General features: G+C 50.4%; 1 protein-coding gene across 1 annotated transcript in view; it reads right to left on the bottom strand.

Annotated features, from left to right (window-relative positions):
• The window catches only part of ELOVL6 (ELOVL fatty acid elongase 6), a gene marked incomplete at both ends in the record, with an annotated part of 57,246 nt that extends 31,708 nt beyond the window's left edge, over nt 1-25,538 (bottom strand). Inside the window, one exon of the mRNA XM_084285981.1 lies at nt 25,450-25,538. Within this exon, the coding sequence (XP_084142107.1) occupies nt 25,450-25,538 (89 nt within the window). The remainder of the gene's footprint in view (nt 1-25,449) is intronic.
• Nucleotides 25,539-25,932: the final 394 nt, after the last annotated feature.

Below are 25,932 nucleotides of genomic sequence, written 5' to 3'. Positions count from 1 at the left end.
TGTTTAACCAGGCTCTCCTTGGCGAATTTGCTTTTACAATTAACAAATGAAAAGGAAACATGCTTCCCTGCATTTAAAAAAAAAATAAGAATAAATACCGCAGCTGCCTTACACAAGTCATTTCCATTTCTGAGACTGGAAAAAGGCTTTGCTGCCTCTGCTTAAATACGGCGTTATATTTCAGCCTTGGTTAATTTGGGAGGGAGAGGGGGAAGGAGTGAGTGTTTTACATGATTGAGGATCTTTGCATTCATATGAAATGATAAACTAACAAAGCAGCAGCAAGACAGTCGCCAGCACGCAGGCTGGGACGAAGCTATCACGACACCCACACCGGGTGGCTGATCTGAAGGACCGTGCACAAGCTGCACAGGCTTTAAATAAAAATAAATAAATAAAAAAGGATCCCTCCGTGCCTTAGGTAGGCTCTCGCAAGGTGTCCCTGCAACTCGTCTATTAGCAAGGCCTGGCAGGCTGGGCTCGCTCCTGCAGGAGGGGGAAGGTGAGGAAGGCGAGGAAAGCGTGCGATCCCTGGCACCAGCACAAACCCGCAGCCGCCAGCCAGGCCTGCCTGTGGGCTGGGAGGCGATTCCCAGCCACAGGGACACCCAAACTCCAGGAGACTCTGCTTTCGAAGCGCAAAAGGGTTTGCCTGCGTCGAAGATGGGGCTTGGGAAGCTGCGCCTCCCTCTCCCCGCTGGTTCGTGTCCCTTGGTGGCACAGCGAAGCCCCGGGCTTTGCCCAGGAGCAGCCGAGGGTGACTTTGCTCAGTGCTCCGCAGCAGCTCAGTGGCACAGAGGCAGTGTTGAAACGCCTCGCTTGGGCAACCCGCCCGAGCTGTGCCCGTGCCTGGATTCCTCGGCTTTTCTTTGCGTTCACTCAAACGCTTCGCTGCACCACTGCACGGATTTGGCTGACAACACCGTGTTTCTGGTAACGAAACAATAAACTATTTGCTAGCCCGTTGCAAGCAAATATGTCATTTGTAATTAGAGCAGGTGTTGGGTTTTTGCCTCGGTTTGCATCGGCGGTTATGCACTGCCGCGGACCACGGCCAGAGCAAAGAGTGCAGGGTTTGGTGCTACGCTGTGTGTGCAGAGCGGAGCGAGAAAGGGAGCCTGGCTGTCACGCTGGAAATATTGGTGACCACAAGTTTTGGCCACTTGATGCCGACAAGTCTCTGGCCGTCTCGCATCCCAAGGGACCCCACAGACTGCCAAGCCGTTGTCCGTTCCCATAAATTCACGTGTAGGAAAAGCACACTCCGAGCTTCTGCAGGGTCCTCCGTCTGTGGCAGTAAATACACCACGGACAAACAGCAGGAGCATAGGTTGCTGCAACGTATTGGGTGGGGAAAGTGGGAACAGCCCTTGCTCGGGGCGTAAGCATCTATCTCTTGCTACAGCTGGGAAATACAGCTCGGCAGCTCCCAGCCAAACCGAAATGCTGCAGGCAAAGCAGCTCTGCTGCCTATCAAATAACAAACAAATGTGTATCCCGTCTTCTTTACCTGCGTAGGCCAAGTGGGAAATAACAGAGTGAGGAGGCCAAGGGCTGCCAAAATAGCTGGTGAAACTGCAGAGAAGCTGGGAGTTCGCAGCCTTCTCCCACTGCCAGAGAAGTGCTTAGGTCTGGTCCAGCGCTCAGGGGCATTAATGGAAAATTCCCTTCCAGTTCACAGCACTTCAGGAAAGCTGCGTGTTCGCTGGTGGATGTTGCTTTTGTCATTTGCCACACCTAACTCCGACAGCAAAACTCGATAGCTTTAACAGTGTGACTTGATCTCCTGCTCCCCCAGGTCCCTCTCCCAGTACCTCTCCTTGATTGAACAACCCTTCCTAAGGGATTCACTTGCAGCGATCTCTCCTTCTCTGTGACCTCCTCATGGGCAGACAACAGCTGAAAACGTCTGTTCCCCTTCCCTGAGGTTCCTCGAAATCTCTCTTTGTGTGTTCAATATTGTTCTTTGCTGATTTGGTTGGCAAGGCTGCCCTTCCCTGTGTGGGTGTGTTCGCTGTACCTATTTATCGCTTATTGAGTGAAAAAGAAACAGTTGAAAAAGTTGTCCCTCATCTACAAATTCCTTTTTGCAAGGGTGAGTTAAACAAGGGTGTCTCACGAGGGGAACTACGCATCAGGCCACATTCCAGTGCTGGTAACCTGGAGGAGTCAAGGCTCACCACTCACAAACTGTATTCCCATGCCAGTCGTCGACAGGGAGCACGAAGGGCTATGGCTGCTGCTTGCCTTCCTGCTCGCTGCAAATCATGCTGCATCACTCCCACTGCCGGCACGCAGCTGGCGTCCACAAGGCCTGCTGCAGCTCCGGATGAGCTGAGGAGACCTAAGGCTGCTAAGAAATGTTCCAAGTGAAGCCAGAGCAAGGTGCTCTCTACTAAGGAAAAACAAACAAAAAAAGCAACAACAGGGAATTGCCTCTTTCTATTCTTTTTTGGCCTGTCCAATCCAGCTGAACCTGTTACCGTGCGTTTCACTGGCAGTGGTACAAGACCATATTAGCACTGGTGCCAGGTTGCTGGTGTTGTGAATACGCATTGAGCAACTCCCTCACTGCAGTTATTCTAGCACAGGTTTATCTTGCAACAAGCCTCTAGAGGATGTCTGAAGACGAGGAACTTACTAGGAGCAAAGGTGACCGAGCTTCATCTTTGGTTTCCAACAACAGCTCACTGGATAGAGTATGCACGTAGCATACTGCATGTTTGTACCACCTCAGTAACCTCACCGTAGGTCTCTTGAAGTATCTCAGCTGAGTTGCCCAGATGTACAACAAATACACGATGAGACTTTCAACATCTATCTAGATGAAGATATTAACATCCAGACAGATTTACAGTCACAACTAGCAGTTACTTTTACTGTATACTCACACACACGTACTGCACACTCATATGGAGTACTTTTCCTAACAACAGGGGGTTGTTTGCAAATGCAGCTGACTTCATGCCATAATTACTTTAGGAACTGGTTCATCTACCTTAAACACCTGTGTAACCTTGTTACTGCTCACACTCTTTAATGTTTTTTGCCCATCTGCAGAAAGGACAGTGCATTTGGAGAGACAGGAGATAGCAGTACAAACACAGAGCTGGCCACATTCCCACCTTTGCTTTTGAGTTCCTTCTGTGACAGAATGCTGTCCAGTGGCACGAATTAGCAGGAGCTGATTTATGGCTTCTTCCCCCTTCTCTCTGTCATCTCTTACTTGCTTACTCCAGGAAACAGATAAACATAACTGACTCGATCTGTTAAGCAAATAATTTCTCACAGGGTCTAGGATCATGTTCCATTCTTACAGGCAGCAGCTACCTCCCTGTCTGTGCCTCCACCACTGCCTGTGGAGCGCATGCAGGTTCAGGAAGACACCAAAAAGGAAGAGATCTTGCATTACATGATGACAGGAACAGTGAACAGTGGTCCTAGTGGTGGCACTGGGACCAGACCTGATCTGACGTGCTATACTGGGAATGGGATGACGTGGTGGACACGTCCGCATGCTCTCAGCAAGCCGGAGTCACTGCAGCGCTGGGCTGTGGGATTAGCACTCAGGAAACTTGAGCTGCTCCATTGTAAGCTTCCTGTGATCTTGAGCAAAGAAAATCTAACCATGTCTTCAGACATAATCAGGTGTCATAATCCCATGGAAGTAACTTGAATAAATACCTGTTGGGCTCAGGTCAGATCTCTGCAATGTATTAATGTCTCGTTTCTACGTATCCGGACTATTTCTGGTGCTGGGTTGAGTTTGATTTTATCCAGGTCAATGACAACTCTGTCCCCCAGCCTTTTTTATCTTGCTGACTTTCCAGTGTCTGAGGTAGGAGATAAGGCACAAAGTATCACCCAAGACCCTCCTCCCCTACTCAAACACGCTTCTGATTATTCATTTCACTAATTGATTGCATTAGGGAACTGCAGCATCAAGCACGTCACATTTAGGACACATCTGCATTTTCCCTTTTAATACCTCTTCATGATTTGCAATGTATTTCTCTCATTTAGAGGCAGAATAACATTTCCTAACACAGCCTGAATTTATTCAGAAGCACAGAAGTCAGTTGCCTTTACTACTGACAGATGCACTTCAACGTAATTAGTTTCATGACTATTAATGAAATAACTCATTTGAACTTTTGCCACTAAAATGTTAATGAGTAAGACCAGAGAGAGGTTTTGTAATGGGATATAGATCCTTTCACCTCCACAGCTTGTTAGTTCAGATCTGGCCCACGTCCACAGTGACCAAAGGTCGTTATTACCTGAAGACTATTCGATAATCTGTACGAGACGAGTTGGTAGCATTAAGCCCATGGTCAGCCAGGAACAGCTCCAAGATTTGTTCTCAGCAGAAAAGCAAAACAGAGAAAGGTCACTGTAACGTGCTACTTTTATATAGCTGTGGTCAGAAAAAATTCAGCCCTTACGACTGTTTACCCAGAACCTTTCACCAGCAACGAATTCAACGAAGGCAGAAGAGAAATAATCTGAACTGAAAAAGCTTGTGGATCTTCTGTGCAAGACACAATTAGCCTCTCTGACTCACTGCTGCAGATTGTTGCCTTTTAGCGTGCTCCTGAAGGAAAACTGGAAAATAACTCATCGAGTCACAGAATGGTTTGGGTTGGAAGGGACTTTAAAGCTTATCTAATTTGAACCCCCCTGCCACGGGCAGGGACACCTCCCACCAGACCAAGCTGCCCAAGGCCCCATCCAGCCTGGCCTTGAACACTTCCAGGGTTGGGGCACCCACAGCTTCTCTGGGCAACCTCTTCCAGTGCCTCACCACCCTCACAGTCAAGAATTTCTTCCTGAGATCTAATCTAAATCCATGTTCTTTTAGTTTAAAGCCGCTCCCCCTTAACCTGTTACTCCCCAGCTTTCCTGTAGGCCCCTGTAGGCCCTGGAAGGCCGCTATCGGGTCTCCCTGGAGAAACAGTAAAACCCATACAAGATCATGCTTGATCTTTCGAAGTTTTAACCAGCCACTCATTAGGTTCAAACATTTCAGAGGCAAAATGTGTTATTCCTAAGCTCCTGGTATATTGTTCACTGTCACCGCTAAAGCAAAACAAAAGGTTACACAGGGTGTTCAATGGTGGCCAGCACATGCAGCATCCACAGGCTTCCAAAAACCAATGCTTTTCTGTTCGGGTAGTGATACAATTTACCCCATAAATAAGCACATCCCAAAAGGAACAAGTTCACCCTGACGGCAGCTGGGTGCAAGCCTTGAGAACGACCACTACCTCCTCACAGCCTGGCAGCAACATGATGTGCTCAAGGCCTTACAGAACTGGGACAGGTCCCATTTTCCTGGGGAGCTTTAGGTAGGGTACACACAACCTAATAACACAGAGCTCCTAGCACTACACCCAGGCTGGAAACCCTTCCCTTGGGACCCAACATGGTCTTGACCCAGGTTATGTGTCTCACTAAATGTATGATACCTCCAGCACCATATTCCCTTGCATTGCCAGCTCGCGGCTGCCTCTATATTGACTCAAAATGTGGCCAGGTAATGAACCCTGAACACGTCCCCGAAGCACTGATTTTCAGGCAGATGAGGAATATTATCAATCTGCTGATTAGAACCCAAATGCAGCTCCCTAGCTTACCTTTCCCTTATCTTTCCCTTCCCGTCTGTAGGCTGCTACGAATATACTTTTACTAGGACTGGATTATCTTCTAAAAGAGATCACTGGCGAGAGATCTCACAAATCCTCACCATTCATCTCGGCCATGGAAAATGAAATGAAAACTGCCGAATGTCGCCTCGAGCCTGTGTGGATTTGATGCTACGACAGAAGCGCTCTTCCAAATGTAGTTATGGCCTACAGCCTCCGAATGCCTGGGTGTGCAGATGGCAGATAAATGAAATGCTTGTATTGGGGCTGGTATTCCATGATTTTTTTTTTTAAACAAGGATCAAGACTTAGGTTTCAGCTTTAATTTTTTTTTTTCTTCCCCAAAAAAGTCATGTTATATAAGACAGCTATTTTTTTTTCTTTGAAGGAGAGTCACGGCTTAGATAAAAATCAGTCACTGCTCTAACTGGGCACTGTCATTTATTTACAGATGCACACGTGTATGCCTGTGATTGGGGTTTTCTTAGCAATATACAATACCTCAAAGAGCCAAGAAGAATTTATTGAGCAGAATTATCTTAGGTTTCACAGGGGCAGGGACTGAACATGCCCGCATTTTTCAGATGCCAGCATCCCCACAGTGAGTCTGGTTTTTAGAGTGGAGCTGCTCCACACCTTTTGCAACCAGCTTCTTATAAGGTGGATCTTCGTAGGAGCCCACTGCGGAGGTATTATAACCACAGTCACCTCCAAAACCTTGAGACAGCAGTAGGGTTAACATCTCACTCCACGAACCTTTCAAAGGCAGACCTTCACATTACATCCATCAGCCTTAACTCCAGCTTTTTGTCCATTCAGAAGCAGTATTTTCCTTCCATTTCCAGCTTTTAAAGGGCGAGCCTTACACGTAAGAGCCAAAGAAAAAACTCACTAACTCATTAAGAAACCTCCACACCCCACACCAATGTGCACAACTGCACTTTTCCCCGCGTTATCCTTGGATAATGCCTGTGCTCCTTGGATAAACTCCTGGCTGCGCTGAGCCTGGGATTGGCTGGCTCTGGGAAAGCCCTGGATCCTACAAAAGGCTCAAACCAGAAACCCCACCACTAGGTACAGCATCGTGGTGGCAGGCTGGTCCTTACAGCCAGGCCGCCACGCTGCCAGCCAGTGTTGTCTTCTTTAAGCACAGCCGCACTCAGATGGTTTGTTTGTCAACTTTAGTACTTAATCCAAACAGCCTGCACACATATTGATATTACCAGCCAAGGGTGTCCGAAGGATTACCTCGACGGAGCTAAACTCTATTTGTCTTAATTCAGAGACTCGACAAGGAAAAGTGCTGCTTCAGTCGCACTGCTGGAATGCCATGCTTTGATGCTCCAGAAATGGGACGTTTTATTCAGTATTTATAATTTCCTCAAAGAGCGAGCTATGGCACTATTTCCCTATTGACAGATTATTTTTTTTTCTGTTTGCAGTGATAATTTTTTTTATTTTTAGTATTTGGGCTTTGTCTAACGTGGGATCTTCTGCACTTCACGGTGACGTTCCTGAAATAACTTTGAAGAAGAAATAATGAGCCTCCCGTTACTTTACAGGTTCTCTAATACAACGTAAGCAGCTTTGCAAGGCTTAGCTAGGCTCTGCTGACCTAACTGCACATTTCACTCCTACAATAAACTAAAATAAACAGGCTGCTTCCAAAACAATCTGCCAATTAACACAGCGATTTTGGTTTTCCTTGTTAAAAAAGATAATCCCAGTCTTTCAAAAAAGTCAAAGTCAGAGTTATGGAGTAACAGTGGATCAGGTTATAAGAAACCTCTCACGCTGAGAGCGACAGCCTTCATCTTAAGCAGCACATCAACGCTGCTCTGAGGCTGTGCGTTGGCTGCTTTATTTTTAATATCCAGTAATTCAGGGCCTTTTCTTCGCCTACGATTCGGTTTGCGAAGAGCTGTGTCCGAATCCCTGCTGGCTGCCGTGCTGGGCTGCTCACCGATCAGCACGCCGGTGTTTGTGCAGGATGTGTCTGCTACCGCAGCCCCGCAGAGAGCATCAGGTCGCTGGCAGCTGGATCTGAGCCCCAGCAGAGCCTGCCCGAGCTGAGCAGGACCTTGGCAATGTCTCGCACACCAGAGGCAGCCCGCTGTCACCTGCCTGCCATAAACTTGCCTGTGTTTGCTCCAGAAGAGGCCAACGACCGATTTTTTATTAACGGACATATTTAGGAGAGATAAGCTCGTGGAATTTACTATCCGGAAGATCAACGTCTGTGGCACTGTGCAAAAGGGAAAGAGGCAAGGCTTGCTTTGACGCCTCCACGCTGTGCATATATTGATACTGGGAGCTATTTGGAGGAAAGGGCATTTAATTGGAAGAGAAAAAACAATTTTCTCTACCACCACTCCTCTAACAAAACTGTGTGGTTATCAGACTAAACTAACACCCGAGCTGCTGCCATGAACTACGGCGAGTTAGAGCAAAGGAAGAGATGCAAAGTTAGAGCAAAGGAACCCAGCAGCTACTCACATGGCAACGAGCCTCATCTCCCTGCGTGCCACCGTCAGCACCCGCAACGCATGAATGAAATGAAAAGCTGTGCATGGGAGGTAGATTACCATATATTTTTTACCTAGTTTCATTCAAAACAAATCCAGAAACACACTGCTACAGGCTTCTAGCCAGGCGTTTGTAAGAGTACATGCTTTTTGTAAAGGTGTGACCCTCTTGAGAAGAGCTGACAGGAAACACTGCTGAAAAGGGCAAAATCTTCCAAGGTGCCCCATTTTTTCCCACCACTCTCCCTACACACAATTCTACACCTCTACTGGTGTGTGTTTATATTGGAATCATCTGGATTTTACTAGGACTGGGTTACTTCGGCTTCAAATTCAGACCAGCCTAAGGGGGGACCACAATCTAATTTGACTTTCTGAACATCGCAAGTCCTTAGATTTAATCCAGTAACTCCTACGCTGAGACCAAGAAGTTGGGCTTGGCTACGGCGTATCTTCCAGGCAGACATCTGCTCTTGAGAGGAAGAAATCCAGCGACAGGAACGCACCAATTCCCATAATAATTTGCTCCAGTGCATACCCACACTCATCACTACTGACAATTGCTGCGCACGGTGTTTTACTTCAGGCAGCGGCCCTTGCTCAGCATGCCTTTTCAAGGTAGAAGAGCTTGTACTGCTCAGTATTTTCTTCCCTTTCTGCTGCTGACATGCTGATTTGGGATAAAATCACCAGATAAATGCTTAATTTTTTTTCCTCAGAGGGCATCCTCAGCAGTTCCTTTGCAGACTCGTTTACAACTTCTCCAATCTTCCCTTTCCGTGGAAGGAAAAGCCTGACCTGCCTAAAACAGTATAATCCCTCCAAAAAGCTGTTTGAAATCACGGGACCTCCAAGAACTCCTCTATGTGTAATCGGAGACCATAAATGCAAGCTGTACCTGCTCGTTTTCTCTACTGGGCACTTCACCGAAGACGAAAAACATAAAGAAAAGCTGGGATTTCTTCCCTGTCGGCTGTAAAAGCCAGACACCAAAGCACTCACCAGCTCGGTGACACAAGACAAGCTGCAAAATGGGTGCCTACCCAAAATATTTCACAGGAGGACGTCCTCAGCCCTTGGGAAGAAATATCAAAGAAGAAAAAAAGGTGGCAAAAATGAAAAGCCCGGTACAAGGCCTTAACTCCTGCCTCGTCAGAAGGAAAAAGCAAGGCCCAGAGCAGTTCAAGCGCCCTGCAGCCCAGCACACGTTTGCTCCATCTTTTTGTGGGTGCTTCTCCGGGTAAGACGAAGCAAAGGAAATGCTGCGCAAACAACTCGCCACGCAACTTCAAGGGGAAATTTTAATTGCACAAAAATAAAGGCCTTTGGCTTTATCATTACAAAACCAATTTTACCTTCGTCCTCTTGCGTGTTTGGATTTCTCTTGATTGTGCAAGTGAATACATCACCTGATTGTGCAAGATCTGGCAAGGTGACATTTATTCAGCAAATACATGTAAGAGACTGAACTTCTGAAATGTTAGATGCATAAATGTAATCATTTGCTTTCCTGTAATTATTTCAGGCTGTAATTTAAATACCATCCCTCCAATACAACTATGTATAAAAGATGAGTTCTCCACTGAGCACGTAGATTTGAAAGGCATCCTTTCAAATAGCAATGGATATATTAGCTATTCAGTCTCATATGTCAGCTGGATGTTCATAAAATGCTATTTAATGAAAATTTATAGGGCAGGAGCACAGTGGCACTTCACATGGGAATGTCTAAGCCCTACCACTCTATCTTCACACATGTACATCCATAATATTGAGAAGAATCATCTTGCAGAAGAGTTCACATAGCACCAGCCAAAGAAAAAAAAAAAAAAAAAGACCTGGATAATGAAGTTAGAACATGGTAGTTTTTGTTTTTTCCCTTTCTGTGGCTTCCAGAGCACTCTTTGGCAGTATCTCCCCTACTGTGTTATTCTGTGGTATTTCATTTTTTCTCCACGTAAGCTGTCACTCAGAAGCTTGCATTTATGTACCCATCCATACATCACAGCTCTGTACGTTGAATAATTCAGATTATTCATCCGGAAGATATTAAGAAATCCTACAGCCTTTATTTGCAGATGCAGAGAGGGACTTCAAGAACCTTTGCTTTGAATCAACACTACACACTCACGGAAAGAGAAGTTTTCTGGCTTGTGTGCATGCAGTCACCGGTTCTCCTCCCTGAGCTACTGCATCTCCGAGGCCAACTTAAAGTGCGATACAATTCTGAGATCTTCACCGGGGACAATACTTCCCGTTGGCATCTCAAGAAGAGTTTGATAGCATTTAAGCCTGCCTCTGCTCTCTCTACTCCTCAGTCAATAAAATGGACATATCGAGCAGTTGCTAGAAGAAAGCCAAGCGAGACTGATGCCCGGCTGGTGCTCTGCTGTGGTTCCTGCTATTAATTATGCACAAATTCCTTCCACTTTCAAGGGTTTATGGATGTCTCGCTGGCCTGGCTTCATTTCGCCGCCCCTTATTGCGGTTTCAAAGACTCGCCTGGCTCAGGTGGTCTTTTCCTTCTCCTGACTTGGAGCCGTGTCGTTACCACTGCAGCGCCGCGGCGAGGAGCAGGAGCCCCGAGGCGAGCAGAGCAGCTCCTCCCGCAGAGCTCGCGGGATGACACGTGGAGCTCTTCCTCTGCACAACGCACACACCACATCCTGTGCCACCAAAGGGCTGCGGCGGGCAGCCGGGGATCCCCAACCACCCGCTGCAACCACCTCCAGCCTGCACAAGCCCTAATCTGGGGCTCCTGCTTTGGGGATGCCTATGAGGAGGTTGGTGCCGAGCCCGTGGCGTCCCACAGCCGCTGCAATCTCTCTGCAACTCCTCTTGCGTCACCACCTGAGACCGAATTCAGCCCTCAGTATTTTTAGAGGGCAAACTGGGCCGAAACACCTTTCATTACGGGAGGCGGCTTGCCTGAATCAGTTCCAAGCAGGTGTGTGGGGGCACCACGCAAAAGGTGATTAACACACCTCGCACAGCCAAGGCTGCAATTAAGGGGAGAATTCCCAAACGGCTCAACCCACGGTTTTGCACAGGAAATGCAATGGAAGTACAGCACCACATTTCTTGGCTAATTGTTTCCTGTTTACACGAAGCCCAGCACTGAAGGGATCCAATCACGGCGATCACCATAGCAGCTAAGCACTGCGCTGCTTAATTATGTTTTGCGAAGAGGAGTTCAGGCCATGCTCCAAAGGCTGGCCTCTCCTCTTTCAAACTCGCTCTGTCCTTGACTAGAGGGGAGAGGCTTCAATGTGCACCCCTTCCTATCCTGACCATTAGTCATTAGATGATCGGAGTCCACGTGACTTTACAGCTGGAGTTGTCCGCCACTCTTGTACTGATAGATAGCAAAGAACAGCATTATTGTAATTCTGTAATTCTGTAATTCTGTAATTCTGTATTGGGTACCCCAGGCCCACTAAGCTGGGCATGACAAGGTGTTGTTGCTGAAATGTGCTGAAGCTGCCGTGCTCTCAGGGACTTGGCTACCTGATTTCACCTTTCTCTGTCTACAGGAAAGCCTTCACCTTGGGAAAGCCTCTTGCACCTGTATTTGCTCTGTTATGCCTCTTGTACGGTTGGCTTTATGGTCACTTCTGTGGAGAGCAAAAGGAGAAGCACTAAATAAGGGCAGAAAGTGCTGGTGTCCCCAGCAAAATGATTATTTTACAACCAAAGAGTAATTGTGTTGTCTACTGGTAGCAGAGACAGTACAACTACGTACACAGAACAACCTAAAGCCAACTGTGATCTTTGGAGAGCCTTTTCTGCAAGGTGAGAACATTTCACATCTCATTAAGGCCTGAAATGGTCTCGTGCTTTTTGCTTCTGGAAGTCTGTACTTTATGCTTCACTTCCTACTTACTTGACTTAGAACCTGGTCCTGACTTTTAAACCTGCCTGCAGAAAAGCATGAAAGTGGAAAGCGTAAAACTTTGCTAGTACAATACAGCCCACATGGCTACAATGGCAGCGCTTTAAGAAATGTTTTAGCTCTCCCAAATTAACCTCTTATCAGATCTCGTACGGTTACTCAAGCGACATCAAAAGCGACTGTCGTAATGCATTGCTATAGAAGTTACAGAGTGAAGTTACACTGAAAAGAGCAGCAAGTGTAGCTGTTCTACCTTTCACTCGGAAAAAATAACCCTGTCAGCTCTGAAATCACCTCTGAATTCAGTGAAATGAACTTTTACGAACTTTACCATGCACGGTAAGCTGGGATGCGAGATGCAGCTCACTCTTTTGGTGAGGAGCCCCCAAAAAAAGTTATTTACCTGGCGTGGGTTAGAAATACGATTACCATTTCAGCACACTTCAGTGCCTGCTGGGGCGAGCTGCTTCACCAGCACTCACGGAATGGTACAGCTGGACACCTCTCTGGACACATCACAGAAAAGTTTTTTGTTTTTTTTTTACCAGCTAAACATCAGAAGCTGTATGAAGCTGAACAGATCATAACCTGATAGGGGCGATGAGCAAGCAATGAACATCATACGGATGCAAGAGTGGCAGCAGGTCCCGAGTACTGCAGATTTGGTCAGACGGGTTTCATCGTGCACGATTTAGCTGCTGAATTTAACCGGTGAAAACGCTGCAGCCCATCAGGAACTAATAAACCGCCGGGAGGAATCTGGAGGCGTCCTGAATTATGCTTGACTAGTAGCAAAAGCAAATGGTGTTAATACTGGCAGAACTGGTTTAGTGCACCTTCCACAAAAAAAAACCAAAACTGTAAGGATTTGAAGGAAAATACCTCAGCCGGTGCTTCCATGGGTGCAAAAGTATTTGTCGTGTTTGGGGAAGAGTCAATGGAGAAATCTGTCAGATGCAAGTAACAGCAACATGACTGCAACACATCAGCACCTCTTTAGACTGGAGCAAAGATCTGAACAAAGCCTGGAAGGTATTTACTCCTAAATCAGTCAAATATGCAAAGCCCAGGATTTGCACACATTACCTGCAGTTATTAGGCAAGGAAAGCTAATCCAAGGAAGGTCAGCATGCACTTAGTGCCGACGTACTTTGAAGAAAACAAGACAGAGAAAAGCCTGACAAAACATTTAGGAAAATCATAAGAGGATTGTGAGAGAATCAAGCCTTGATATGGATTTGAATCTCGTGTCTTTCTAAGTTAGCGTGCTCTTAGGGCTGCTCCTGCTACAGAAGAAAACTTCTCCCATGCCAGCCGTGGGAGCTTTGGCTCAGCCAAGTGTGGCAGGGCTGGGTTTGCTAACTCAAACAGGGCAGCAGAAGCGTAGCAGCCACACGGACACACAGAAAAGCTTCTTCTGAACACATTTCTGATGCCAGCCACTGAAGGCATCCCCCAAAAGAGATGGACAATCAAAGGGATGAAACAGCGGGATGTTGCTCCCTGGGAACCCTTCCCCAAGCGATGCTGCTTACAGCTACATCAGGAAGCCTCGTGCAGACAGTTTTAAAGCCCAGGCCAGATGCCAAGCTGAACCCTACGTCAGCTAACGGCAGCAGAAAGGATTTCATCCAAGGAGCTGGGAAATGCAAGTACCCTTTCAGGCAGCTGCCAAGTCTGCAGCTTTGGAAAGTATCAACGTACCGCGCAGGCCAGTAAGTAGTGCTGGATTAAACGCGAATGCTAAAGGTCTATTAAAGTCATTAAAATTAACTTAACAGCTTAGACTTAATAACATCTGAATGCATTAAGATGTCTCTACACGCTTGTAAAATAAAAAGCTGGAAAATCTGGCCTAAGATGTCACTAATAGATGGATGTTTCCCTGACTCTGCCCATAGCCCCAGGCATCTTTCGAGAGGTACCAATCCCTTCCACCCAGCTTACAGCAAACGTCTGGGGTGGAGGAGAGATCCCCCTTCCCGGGACAGAGTGCCACACCGAAGATGAAGCTTTCTGTTTAACTTAACTGGCAAATACACCAGAAACACCGAGGAAGCTGGGATGGAAAAGATGGACTAATCTGATGGAGAACTTGCAGCTCTGGTCATCATTTAGGCGTCGCTGCACGGGTCCGTGGTACCAGGCACTGCTTTTGAGAGCCAGTGAGTAAAAGCCGAGGGAGTACAAGCACACACCCTCCTGATCTTGCTTGCAAACATATTTGGCCCAATACTCACTCAGAATCGGTGACAAAAAGTAAATCCCAAGCCGAGGGAAGCTGGCCTCAAGTCCTTAGCGTCGCCACCGAAACGCCTGGAGGGCTTTCGGCGCCTGGTTCACGAAGCCACCAGCCACTGCTGCTACCAGGAAACATTTCAGAGGAGAAAACCCCGGAGGAGCTGCGAGTTTAACGCCCTCCAGCACTTGCAAAAGGCCCAAGGGAAAGGCGCCAGGATTTGCAAATCGCGAATTTCTGTTTGCAAAGGCCAAGTCTCCCCGCTGCAACTAAACCTGCAATAAGCAGCACCGTAAATACAGCTTAATGGCACATAAATAAGGTTTAGGAAGAAGAACTGGAGTGCAGAGGCCATCGCTTCAACACAGGGAGGGTTTCAAAGGCACTGCCAGCGCTGGATTACGCTCGGTGACACTGGGGAGTGCTGGCGGTCCCCTCCTGGTGTGGCACGCTGCTGATGAGCAGGAAAGGGAAAGGGGAAAAGCACACTTCATCCGCAGCAAGGCTGCTGCAAGGTGACCCCGTGCGGCACAAGCTCTTGCGAACGGGCATGTCACACTTTGTGAGCCACGAGGGGAGAGGCTGTCTGCTAATTAGCTTGCTGGTAATTGGCCGTGCAGTGTCATTCCTTGAATGAGGACTGCTGGGAAAACGCTGGACATCATCTGACCAAAAAAAAAAAAAAAAAAGATAAAAGGGAGTTATGGGATAGTAACTTAATGAGCTGGGCTTCAAACTGGCCTTAAACAGCTTGGGCTAAAAACCTAGAGGTGGATGAGAAAAATAAATGGTGACCTGATCGGAAGAGATTGAGAAGACAAGCTGGACGCGACCATCCGGGATACCCACAGACAAGATTTTGGAGCCTGGGCTGTAAAGGGTGAAAAACCTGAAGGTGTAAGTGCCCTTGCGTGTTAACCTGCATCCTCAAAGATTTTAGGGGTGTTGCTTATGACTGGTGCTGATGGTATTTGGGCAGATACGCAGGAAGTGAGCTGTACCGTGAGCCGCACCGGAGCATTGCACATCAAGAGCAGACAGCCTTTGAAGTGACATCGTTCGATGGCTCCGTCTGGAAGATCAAAGCAGGAAAGCACGCCGGGCTGCGAGGGCACAAGGCTCCAGGAGCCGGATGAAGCTCCTCTAGGAGCATCCCACCAGCCTTTGGCTCCCTGTGCAGTGATGGCAGACGCAGCACAGCGGGGCCCTGCCGTCCCCGTGTCTCCATCGTGCTCCTCAGCCATGCCCTGGGCCGGCTCCTGCACTGCTCAGCCCGGAATTGCTTTCAGCTGGGGACAGCACCACAGCAGGGCACAATGTCCCTGCCGTCCCCCCACCACAGGGGCTTCAGCTCAATCATTTTGTCGCTGTTACTCGCTTTCGGGTGCACGCTATTCACATTCGTCTCCAAACGCTCCCACCTCCCAGCACGGCCAGACGCAAACACAAAGGCCCTGATCGCACAGCGTCTGGGGCGCAGCCCTGGGAGGAGAGATAAAAATCAGCACATCAGGGAACGAGAGGGGAAAAGGCAGCGTGAGCGTGAGTCAGCAGGCGGCCGGCCGGGCGGGCGAGCCTCTTCGGAAGGCGCTGCAGACGCGGGCGGCGCGAGCAGCCACAGCGCCGTGGAGGAGACTCGCTTTCGGAAGCGATATTTATAAGGCATCAACTATTTAATACCTGCTTAGCACATATCCATAAGCTCTGAAAGGCCTCCTCTGAGCCAACACCCGGACTTGGATCTCTTTCCCCTTCCTGCTCTCTTTGCCTAGCCCGTGGCCGTGACTCCTGAGCAGCCCGGGTCCCCGTGCAATCGCCGAGCGGCTCAACACGGAGAGGGGCTGGAAGAGGAGCACTCGAGGATTGCACCCCAGCCAGCTCTAAGCCCAGGACACAAGCCCTCAGCACTTTGATCTTTGTGGATTTTGTGGATTTCCAGCCATCCTCCACGGATCTCCACCTGCTCCCTCCCGTGTCAGCTGGCCCTGGCCGCCGGATTGCAGCCACGGTTGCGTGGCATGATTCGTGGGGCAAGGGGACGGCCCCAGGGAGCTCCTCCAGCGCCAGCAAACGCTGCCGAGGCAACCCACCTTGACACCAGCTCCTTGTGCAAGGTGCGTGACGGGGAGGCCGGCACTCTTGCCTCACAGCCTGGCTGACATTCAAGGGGCAGACTCCGACCCAGCGGCCAAGGAAAACACGCCAAAGTTTGCACCAAGTGCCTCAGCCTACCGCATGCGCCACGGGGGGCTCTCCGAAGTGCTGGAAATCAAAAGAAATCAAGACAAGGCCTGTCAAGCCAAAAGGCTGGAACATGACTGTAAAAAGAAAAGTGTAGGCAAGATATTTGAGGTCTGCCGTGAGCCTCCCTCAATCGCATGTGCCACTTAAATTGATGCTACTCAAAACTGCTCACCTTACGGACCAGAGTTAAGGCAAGAAAATAAGGCAAGAAAAGCTCTTGGAGAGCCTGGGATGGAAATCTGCGCTCCCAGCTACGCTGTCGATAGAGGAGAGATGCTCACAGATCCCTTTTTCTTACCCTCGTCTGTTTTTCTTCTCGGTCAAGGGCACGCTACCGCAGATGGCACGGGGAAGAGCTCTGCTTGTTCACCACGCAGTAAAATGCTGTTGGCTGTTACGATTTCTCCCTGGCTTGCCCATTTTATCAGCCTGGCGTGCATTTTTACTAAAGGTAGACACAACCTCTTTTCTCTTTCACAGAATCACAGAATCTCTAGGTTGGAAGAGACCTCAAGATCATCGAGTCCAACCTCTGACCTAACGCTAGCATTCCCCACTAAACCATATCCCTAAGCTCTACAACTTTACGGTCTTCTAGCATCTTTCCCAATTATTCCACTTACAGTAATGACTATTTAAAGACATGTACACTGTCACGCTCGTTTTACATACCAGATGCTGTATTACATTCATCCAACACACACAAGTTTAGGATCTCTCTCTCTCTCTCACATTGAAGCCAACCGAAGTTTTACTACAGACTTTTTTCAGGACTTTTCCAGCTAGTTGCTGGAATGTGGCTTGTAAAAGAGAGCTGCCTTTCATAACGAAACATGAGGCCGGCTGAGCAAAGCCACAAACAAGCAGGCTGCTTCTTTTGGTATTGATCTGCTCCAGAAATCAAGGACCAAGCTGCTCCACCAGAAAGTAGCAGACCTGGGCAGAGCCTTGGACAAGGGGCATCCCAGTTAGCGTCAGATACCCAGAAATGTGGCAGCGTGAAGGCAGTATGATTGGCACCAACCGCCAACACAAGCAAGATTAAAAAAAATAATAATAATAATGTATTTAACTCCCCGGTATTTACAGAGCTCTGAAACAACAAATAATGATTTAACAAAACAAACGGATGGCTTGTGTACACAGAGCCATTGCAAAAGGGACTCACCCCAGACAGCTCTGGCGTGAGTGGTACCAAAAATAGTATTTTTTTTTATCAAGCATGAGGTCAAAAAAGGGTATTTAAGCACAGAGGTGACTAAGAGACAAAAGGTTGAACCGGGTCAGTACCTTGCTTTAGATGGTGGCCAACAGCTGTTGAAAAAATGTTAACGGGGCAATGCTCTCACAAAATCACTGCCTCTTGAGTAACGTGTTTCATCAGGGGCCCACAATCAGTGCTGTGTACCCAAATCGCTGGCTCGCTTAACACGACCTCGTGATGCCAGCTCCCAGCGAGGAGAGGCGGTGAAATCACCAGGGGCGAGGAAGAAACACGACGCGAGGAACCTGAACCTAAGGTGTCCGCAGAGTCCTCAGCTCACGGCAACGCCTCTCTGCGTTGTGACCGGCAGAGATGTGAAAAAAGAGCTGGAGAGCCAGCCCCTGCAGGGAGAGCAAAAAGGATAAAAAATAAAAAAAATAAAAAAAAATCCCAAGGCTTTCAGCTGCCTGGGTACGTCGTACGCTCAAAACCACAAAACTCCCATTAATGTTTACAGAAGTCCTGCAGATGCACGAGGGAACAGGAGACCTAGAGGGAAAATTCCCAAATTAAAGCTAAAAGGAAAAGTACAGAAGAAAGAAGCCAGGCTTCGGGGAGATTTGTTAATAAAAGCGCTATCTGAATGGGACAGCGCAGCAACTTTGGCATCCCGCTTTTGTTTATACCGAGGGGATTTTATTACCGCCCTAAGTACCTCTTAACAGCTGTAAATGAAAAAGAAAAAAAAAAAAAAAAAAAAGGGAAAAGGAAAAAGAAAACCAGACGTTTTTACTACCCAGAGGGTCAGACTCCTGAGTAATACCATCCTGGTGTTTTTACTGACGTGAATTTGGCCCGTTGTTTCTGCCTCTTAAAACGTTAATTGGAAACCCCTAGGATTGCTCTTTCTAGGTGTATTTATTTGACTGCAGGCTCAATGCATACAGGGCGAATATTCGTCCTTAATCACGCTCAGGACTGAGCGCAGATTTCATGTCCAGGGGTAGCTGAGGCCATCAGATATCATAAGCAATGCATTCAGTTGGAGGAGCTCACGATCGTGGCGGATGGTCAATTCCTTTTGCACTCCATTCGCAGGCTTCGTAGGCTGGAACCAATTAGTAGCAAATTTTACAAATTTCCCGTTAAAAGTTTCCATCAGAAGGCGTTGAAGAGCCTGAAGTTTTACAGGACTATCTGAAGGACAATTCCTTCCATAAATCTGCAATTAGGACTGGTCTGTACTTTAGGAGTTTAACCCCAGGGTAACAATAAATTGCCTTCCCTCCGATATCAGCTCGCCTCTTCTTACTCCTCGGCTGCCACCACCACGGAGGCAAACGCGGCGCTAGGGCAAGCGTAAAGCTCACAGTATTAGTGTAAAGCAGTCACGGTTTCTGAAATCTCACCACGTAATTACTCGTCTGGCTCTTACCACCTCAGGACCTCTTTGCGAGATGGTTAAAAATAAATAAAAACGAACAAAATTGCGCTGAGCAGGCCTCGCTGCCCCGCGCGCTGCTTGGTGCAGAAGCCACGACGTGCCCTCTGCGAAGCCCCGAGATCCCTGGCGTGGGGCAAGCTGCTGAGTTGTGTTACCTCCTCCTCTTCCCCGCTCCGAGGAGGTCAAAGATTGCTCGGCAGCCACCTCTGCGGCCAGCCTGACGTCAGCTTGCTTCTCGAGTCCTTTCACCGTGCTCCTGGTCCGTAACTAAGCCTTACGGCAACCACAAGCCCCCAGCGGAGTCAACAAGGGCTGAAATTGAAGATTTGCAGTGGGGCACGCTACAAGAGGCAGAGGGAAAGGCAGTACCACGTGGCACCGCTACTTGGGATCAGAAAGCAACGTGTGTTACCGCTTTGGCCAAGCTCCTCAGGTGCTGTGATATTTCTCCAAGCTGCAGAAACTTCCACAGGCACTCACAAAGGGAGCAAAAGGAGGAATCCCAGCTCTGCACCTCCCGCACGCTCACTGCAGCTCTTCCCTTACAAAGTTTCCACCTTTTTAACCTCTGTACTTATTCTTCTCGGAGCAAGGCAGTCTCTGTCTCGTAAAAACTAACAGGAGAAGAGCATGCAGCAGCCCAAACCACAGCAGCACATGACCAACGCATGGCTGGAAGAGGAAAGTGGGGAAAGGGATGCTGCTGCAACGTCTGGGAAGAGCCCAAAGGCATGCACGTACAGCACAAGGTCACCTGCACTCACGTCAGCTGCTGCCTTCTCCAAGTGGAAGGAAACCGGGGCTGAGCGAGGGTTTTGTGCTCCCACTGCATTCGCCCGGGGCGCAGAAGGACCCCTAGGAGCTGCCAGCAGCCTGTGCCTTCGCCCATCCTCGTGAAGCTACGCCTTGGGGGAGCCTCCTCCTACCAACTCTGCCCGGATTTTGACAGCAAAGGCCAAAGGCTGGTTCCTTCTGTCTGTCTGGCCAAAGGTCTGTCTGTCTGTCTGTCTCCGCAAGCACCCCTCAACCCCGGGACTCCTGACCCCGCTTGCTGTCTCTGCTGCCAAACCGTGGGGCTGGTTGAGGACGCCAGTTGCGTTTTCCAAAACGCCGCAGTAATTCAGCATCCCGCATCTCCTCCTCAATGAAAGCGTTCCTAAATGTTCACGTTCACTCTTGAAAACGACGACAACCTCCTCAACTACGTCACGCTGGCCATTCTTACAAGTTTGTGATCCCCAGATCACACCGAGCAGAAGAGATGGCTTCGCTCCCAGAGGCTCAACAATTCCTGAAGCCCCAGGACGAGAGCTGTGCTCAAACTCCAGGGACAGGGTGAGTGAGTGAAGGGCCAGCGCCCACCTTTCAGCAGCAGACTGCATCCAGAGGACACCAACGTGTTTATCTTGAGGATGACATTTTTGTGCTGCCCTCCCTTCTGTTTTTTTTTTCCTCCTCTCCAAGCAAACACACAGAAAATACTGGATCATCTGAACCCTGAAACGACACATACTGCTACTCCCTGCTGGCTCTGTCCTTGTGCTTTCAGGGCGGCCGAGCGCTGTGATCCTGCACTACGTTGCCTTTTGCTCAGGAAGGGATGGAGGAAACACGAAGGAGGGGGTGTTCTCTAATTCCTGTGGCACCTGTGCTGCTCTGTACTGCAAGGAGGACCCTTAGAAATCCTTCAGCCTGTCGGCTGTATGGCCAGCTGGCACGTAAGCACAGCAAAAAGCCCCTTTGGGCACTGCAATCAACGTAAAGGTGGGCTGCCTTCTCAGGCTGACTGCATTGGCTGAAGTAAAACAGCCTCCACGGCCAGGAGCAGCGAATCGTCTGCCCTGTGCGTCCTCGCTGTGGCACACGAGAGAAGGACAGGGTGACTGCAGCATCCCTCTGTGTCCTCCCCTGGCATTTAGACAGCACTCAGGGAAAGAAACAAAAAAATAAATAAATAGAAATTTGCATCAGTTTTTGGCTGCCACACACGTATGCCTGGAGAGAGACAGGCACAGCCTCTCATTCTTGATTTTTGCATGAGGCAAGAGCAGCTTAAGTGGATGAGAGAAGCTTGTTCTGCATTTAGGAAACAAACCTGTCCAGAACGACGGTGCCTACGTGAATTATTAAAAGGCAAGCACATCTTCAAATCCGAATTAGCTGACCCTCTGCTCTCCCACAACTATTTTCAGTCTTGACTGGAAACAAATCACGACACATGAACTTCTAAGGCACTCGCTGACTCTTGTAGATGAAAGTTTCAGGCAGCAAGAGGTTAAAAACAACTTACTGCACTAGGGTGTGGGGCTTTTTAAATACCCGAGTATTTCTACTCATCTGAGGCTCACAGAGTTAATTTCACAGTCCTGTTTGAGATGCCAGTGCTTTTAAAATATAGTAATAATGATAAAAAAACTAGTGGCTTTTCACAGTGCTTCCCTCTGTCCCAAAGGTTGATTAACAAAAAAAAAAAAGGACTTTCTGTAGCTCAGCCCCACGGCATCCCCGGGGAACAGCCACGGGGCTTTCATCCTGCTCCTGCTGCCACCTGAGAGCACGCTGCCGGCTGCCAAGGGTTAAAGGAAGAGGAGAGAGAAGGGAAAAGCAGCACCCGGCATCCCCAGGGCACCGAGAGCTGGGGACAGCATCCCGGGGGCTGTGCCGCAGCCGGCGGAGCAGCAGCAGAGGAAAAGTTTCTGCGATTTTCGGCAAGCCCTGGCGTGACGTCACCTCGGGCAGATAATCCGGGCGCAGTCAGCACAGGCCTCCTGCCTCCCCATTGGCGAGCCCCTCGTCAGCAGACATCTGAAGATAATGATTATTGGCCAGGCAATTATAACAGGAACAACTGGCACCCGCTGCCCGTGCCCCGACCTGGCGCGAGGCGGGGGGACCCCGGCGCTGCCGCCACCCGCCGCCCGCTTTCTGCCACCCCACGGCCTGCAGCCGGGAGCTGGCACCGCGGCGCCGCCGGCCCGAGCCGTGAGATTTCCTGCAAAAAAATCCCGATTTCTGTATCCCCGGGAAGCCAGGGGCTGGGGCTGCATCCCCCCTCAGGCGGTAGCTCGGTTCAAAACGGAATAAAGATCCACCTGCAGCCCATTTGCTTCACCCCTCTCCGAAGAAGTTTGGGAGGAGGTGCTGGGCGAGTTGGATCTGGGAATCTTTTAAGCAATGGTTTTAATAAATGCCTGACTTCACCCCGATTTCACTCCCATGGGGCATTCACAGTATGCTCAGCGAGGTGCTGCACCTGCCGTCACGAGCTGTGGCACGGGTGGCACTGCAGGCAGACGCAGAGACTCCCCACAACGTGAGGTGTAAGGAGCTGGATGGCAGCAAACGAACCTCTCAGATCTTTGGTCTCCTCAAAACCAGCCTCCTGGGGAAGAGAAGCGACTCGTGCTGCCTCCCCTGAGAGAGCAGCAAGCGGCAGGGCCGCCCCTGCAGCCCCTGGCACCGCTCCTCAGCTCCTGCCTCCACACCAGGGCCAGGCACACGCCGAGCTGAGCACAGAGGGAGGCACAAAACCCATCTGCTTCCAGGCACCGGGGCATGGGCTGTCCCTTTTCCCCCGGTGCCAGACCAGCAGCGTGTTTTCAGCACTGCTGATTTAGGCCCGAGCCCGACAGAGGTCCCTACATGACACACGCTGCAGGATGAGGGCCCCGTGAAGTGAAGGAGAACACGAGGACCCAAGCAAGGAGGACCCAAGCAAGGAGGGACCTCATTTATGGCTATGAGACCTCTCCGCCATCAGAGGGGCCACGTTCACGCCGGCCTCAGAGGGAACGTGTCCAGAGGAAGATGTGGGAGTGAGGAAAGCAACCCTGGCACGAGGGCGTGCTGAGGAAAGCTCACGTACCAGCCAGCGGTGGCGTATCTGGTATGCAGGATGTTCTTTGGCCCCAGGGAGCCAAGGAGCTCGGGGAAGGCTGGATGGAGGCAGAGGAGGTTCAGCCCGGGCTGGTGAGGAGCAGCCATTTCATTCCTCGCACCATAATCCACCCAGACCAGCCCCGCTGGTACCTAGGGGCACGCTGCTACCCCCGGGCTTCCCGTTCAAGCTTTTCCAGCTCTTGGCTTGCTCGGATATAATTAAAGGGGCTTGTGAGGATTTCAGCAGCCCAGAACCCAGAGGGTACATAAAGGGATTCACGGCCTGCCTAAATCTGGGCTACTTCTTCATATGCGATGGAGCCAGGCTCCGAAGATGCTCCTCAAAATTCAGAAGACACGTTCAACACCTAGGGCCACTTGGTCACCCCCGCCGTGCTACAGACCTTCTTCTGGGGGTGCTTTGTAAGATATCAGGAAATTTCTCTACAACAGAAGCAAAATAAGAAATGCCACACCTATAGAGCTTGTTTACCTCCACGCTAGGGTGCTGCATTGCATTCTAATTTAAATGCCTATTACAGTACAAAATCTTGCCACAGTATTCTCTGAAGCTAGACCACCTAGCCCATCTTCCAGTCCAAACAACTGTGTTTATCCCGATAAATTACTGCTTAGGAACCTCATCTCACGTTAATGCTGCATACATTAAAGTTATGCCCACAAAGCCAGGGACTGCCATTGATGCCAGTGCAGGTGAACGTACAGCGTCATCCTGAGACGATGCAGAAAAGCCTTCTTGCAAGGCCCTTAGCCACTGTGTGTTACCTGTTAGTTTTCCCCTGTAATATCAGCTGCTGGAACAGGACCTGTTCCATTGAGAGAGGAAGTTTCCTGAGGATAAAAACGCACAGTTTAACTTGAAACTCGGAAGAAGCTTCGCCTGCATTTTCAGGAGAAGAGTGCTGTGACAGAGACCTCAACGGGCACAGCACCACATCACTTGCAGACACGCTCCGGGGCCACGGGCAGGCTGCTCTTCTCTACTTTCAGGCGAACGAAACGTACCGATTCACTGGCTCCCTTACAGAAGGCAAAACCAGACTGCAAAGCATGCGTGCACAGACCGCCGTGCCTCTTCAGAGGCGCAAAGCTGATGGTCTCCTGCTTTGAACCCGGAAAGTGGGAGCCTCGCGCTGCTGGAGTCCCCGCTGGCTAACCTCTGCAGCACACGAGGCAGCGAGGGAGGCTCTAATCGCCCTGCTTAGCGTTTAGACAGTGCTCCACGGCCTCCAGGCCCTCCGCAAACGCTACCTAAGTCATCGTTTCAGCGTTACTACCCCCACGGTCTCTCCCAGCTGGGGAAACTGAGGCCCAGGAGAGGTTATGTAATTTCCTCAAGGTCACATAACGAGGTGCGGGAGAGCCCGGCGATGACACGGGGAGTCCTGGATCCTACTCGTGTTCTTTAACCTAAACTGCACCTCCCGTGGGTTGTTACCCAGCTAATACACGCTCAGATCTCCCCCCCCCCTCCATCCTCTTGTACCCATTTACCCTATTCCCACACCAGTTTGCTCCCGGAACATGGGCAAACCGGGCAGCATCCAGCACTCCCAGCCCGTGCACACCTACGTGCCCCCATCCCTCCCGAAACAGCCACGGGTCCCCCTCACCACCTACCGAGCTCAAACAGAGCCTTTGGTGCCCATTCCCTTTAGCCTACCCCCAAAAAATCCAAGCCACCCTCGTGAAATAAGGACGGGATGCTCTCAGGTCCCCCCCTGGGACCTTTGGGGGATGTGGGTGCTCAGTGGGGTGCCAGGTCCCCGGTGCTGGGTGGGGGGAGAGCGGGACAGGGCTGCGTCCATCTGCAAGTGTCCGTCGGGGAAAGTTGATGAGGAGAGGGGATGGAGAGGAGGAGGAGGTGGAGAGGGGATGGAGAGGGGATGAAGAGGAAGAGGAGGAGGAGGAGGAGGAGGAGGAGAGGGGATGGAGAAGACGAGGGGATGAAGAGGAGGGGGAGAGGGGATGGAGAGGAGGAGGAGGAGGAGGAGAGGGGATGGAGAGGAGATGAAGAAGAGGAGTTGGAGGAGAGGGGATGAAGAGGAAGAGGAGGAGTAGGAGAAGGAGGAGGAGGAGGAGGAGAGGGGATGAAGAGAGGATGAAGAAGAGGAGGAGGAGAAGGAGGAGAGGGGACGGAGAGGAGGAGGAGGAGGAGGTGGAGAAGGAGAGGGGATGGAGAGGAGGGGGAGAGGGGATGGAGAGGGGGCTGAGGGAGGCTGGAGAGGAGGCTGATGGAGGATGAAGGCGAGGAGGAGGAGGCGGGGGGCGGCGGGCACAGCGCCCGCGCGTGCCCGGCGGGGTCGGGGCAGGTGAAGCGGCGGCGGCGGCGGGGCCGCGCCCGCTGCCCACTCACCAGTTCTCCTGCATCCACTGGATGGCCTCATGCTCGTTGAACTGCTTCTCGAATTCGTATTCCTGCAAAGTCAACGCGGACATGTTCATTGGCCCGGTGGCTGCGCAGCCGCTCCCCGCGCCCGAATGCTGCCTCCGCCTCGGGAGCCGGGCCCCCGCCGGGGAGCCCCCGCCTCTGGCTCTGGCCCGCCCCGCCTCAGCGGTACCCCGGCTTTGGCATGGCACGGCTCGGCTCGGCTCGGCTCGGCTCGGCTCGGCTCGGCTCGGCTCGGCTCGGCTCGGCTCGGCTCGGCTCGGCTCGGCTCGGCTCCGCGCCTCTCCGCCCGGGCCCGCCGGTCTCCTCCTCTTCTGCAGCCGCCGCGCAGCGCCCGGGGGCGGCGCGGTCTTAGTGCCCGCCCGCCGCCACCACAGACACCACCCAACGCCAGCCCTCTCTTCCCCGCCGGCACCCCCCGAAAGCCCCTCGCCCTAATAGCGAGACACC

Source organism: Netta rufina (genome assembly GCF_964035555.1).
Source record: "Netta rufina genome assembly, chromosome: 4".
NCBI classification, from domain to species: Eukaryota; Metazoa; Chordata; class Aves; order Anseriformes; family Anatidae; genus Netta; species Netta rufina.
This window is presented reverse-complemented; position numbering and strand designations above follow the sequence as displayed.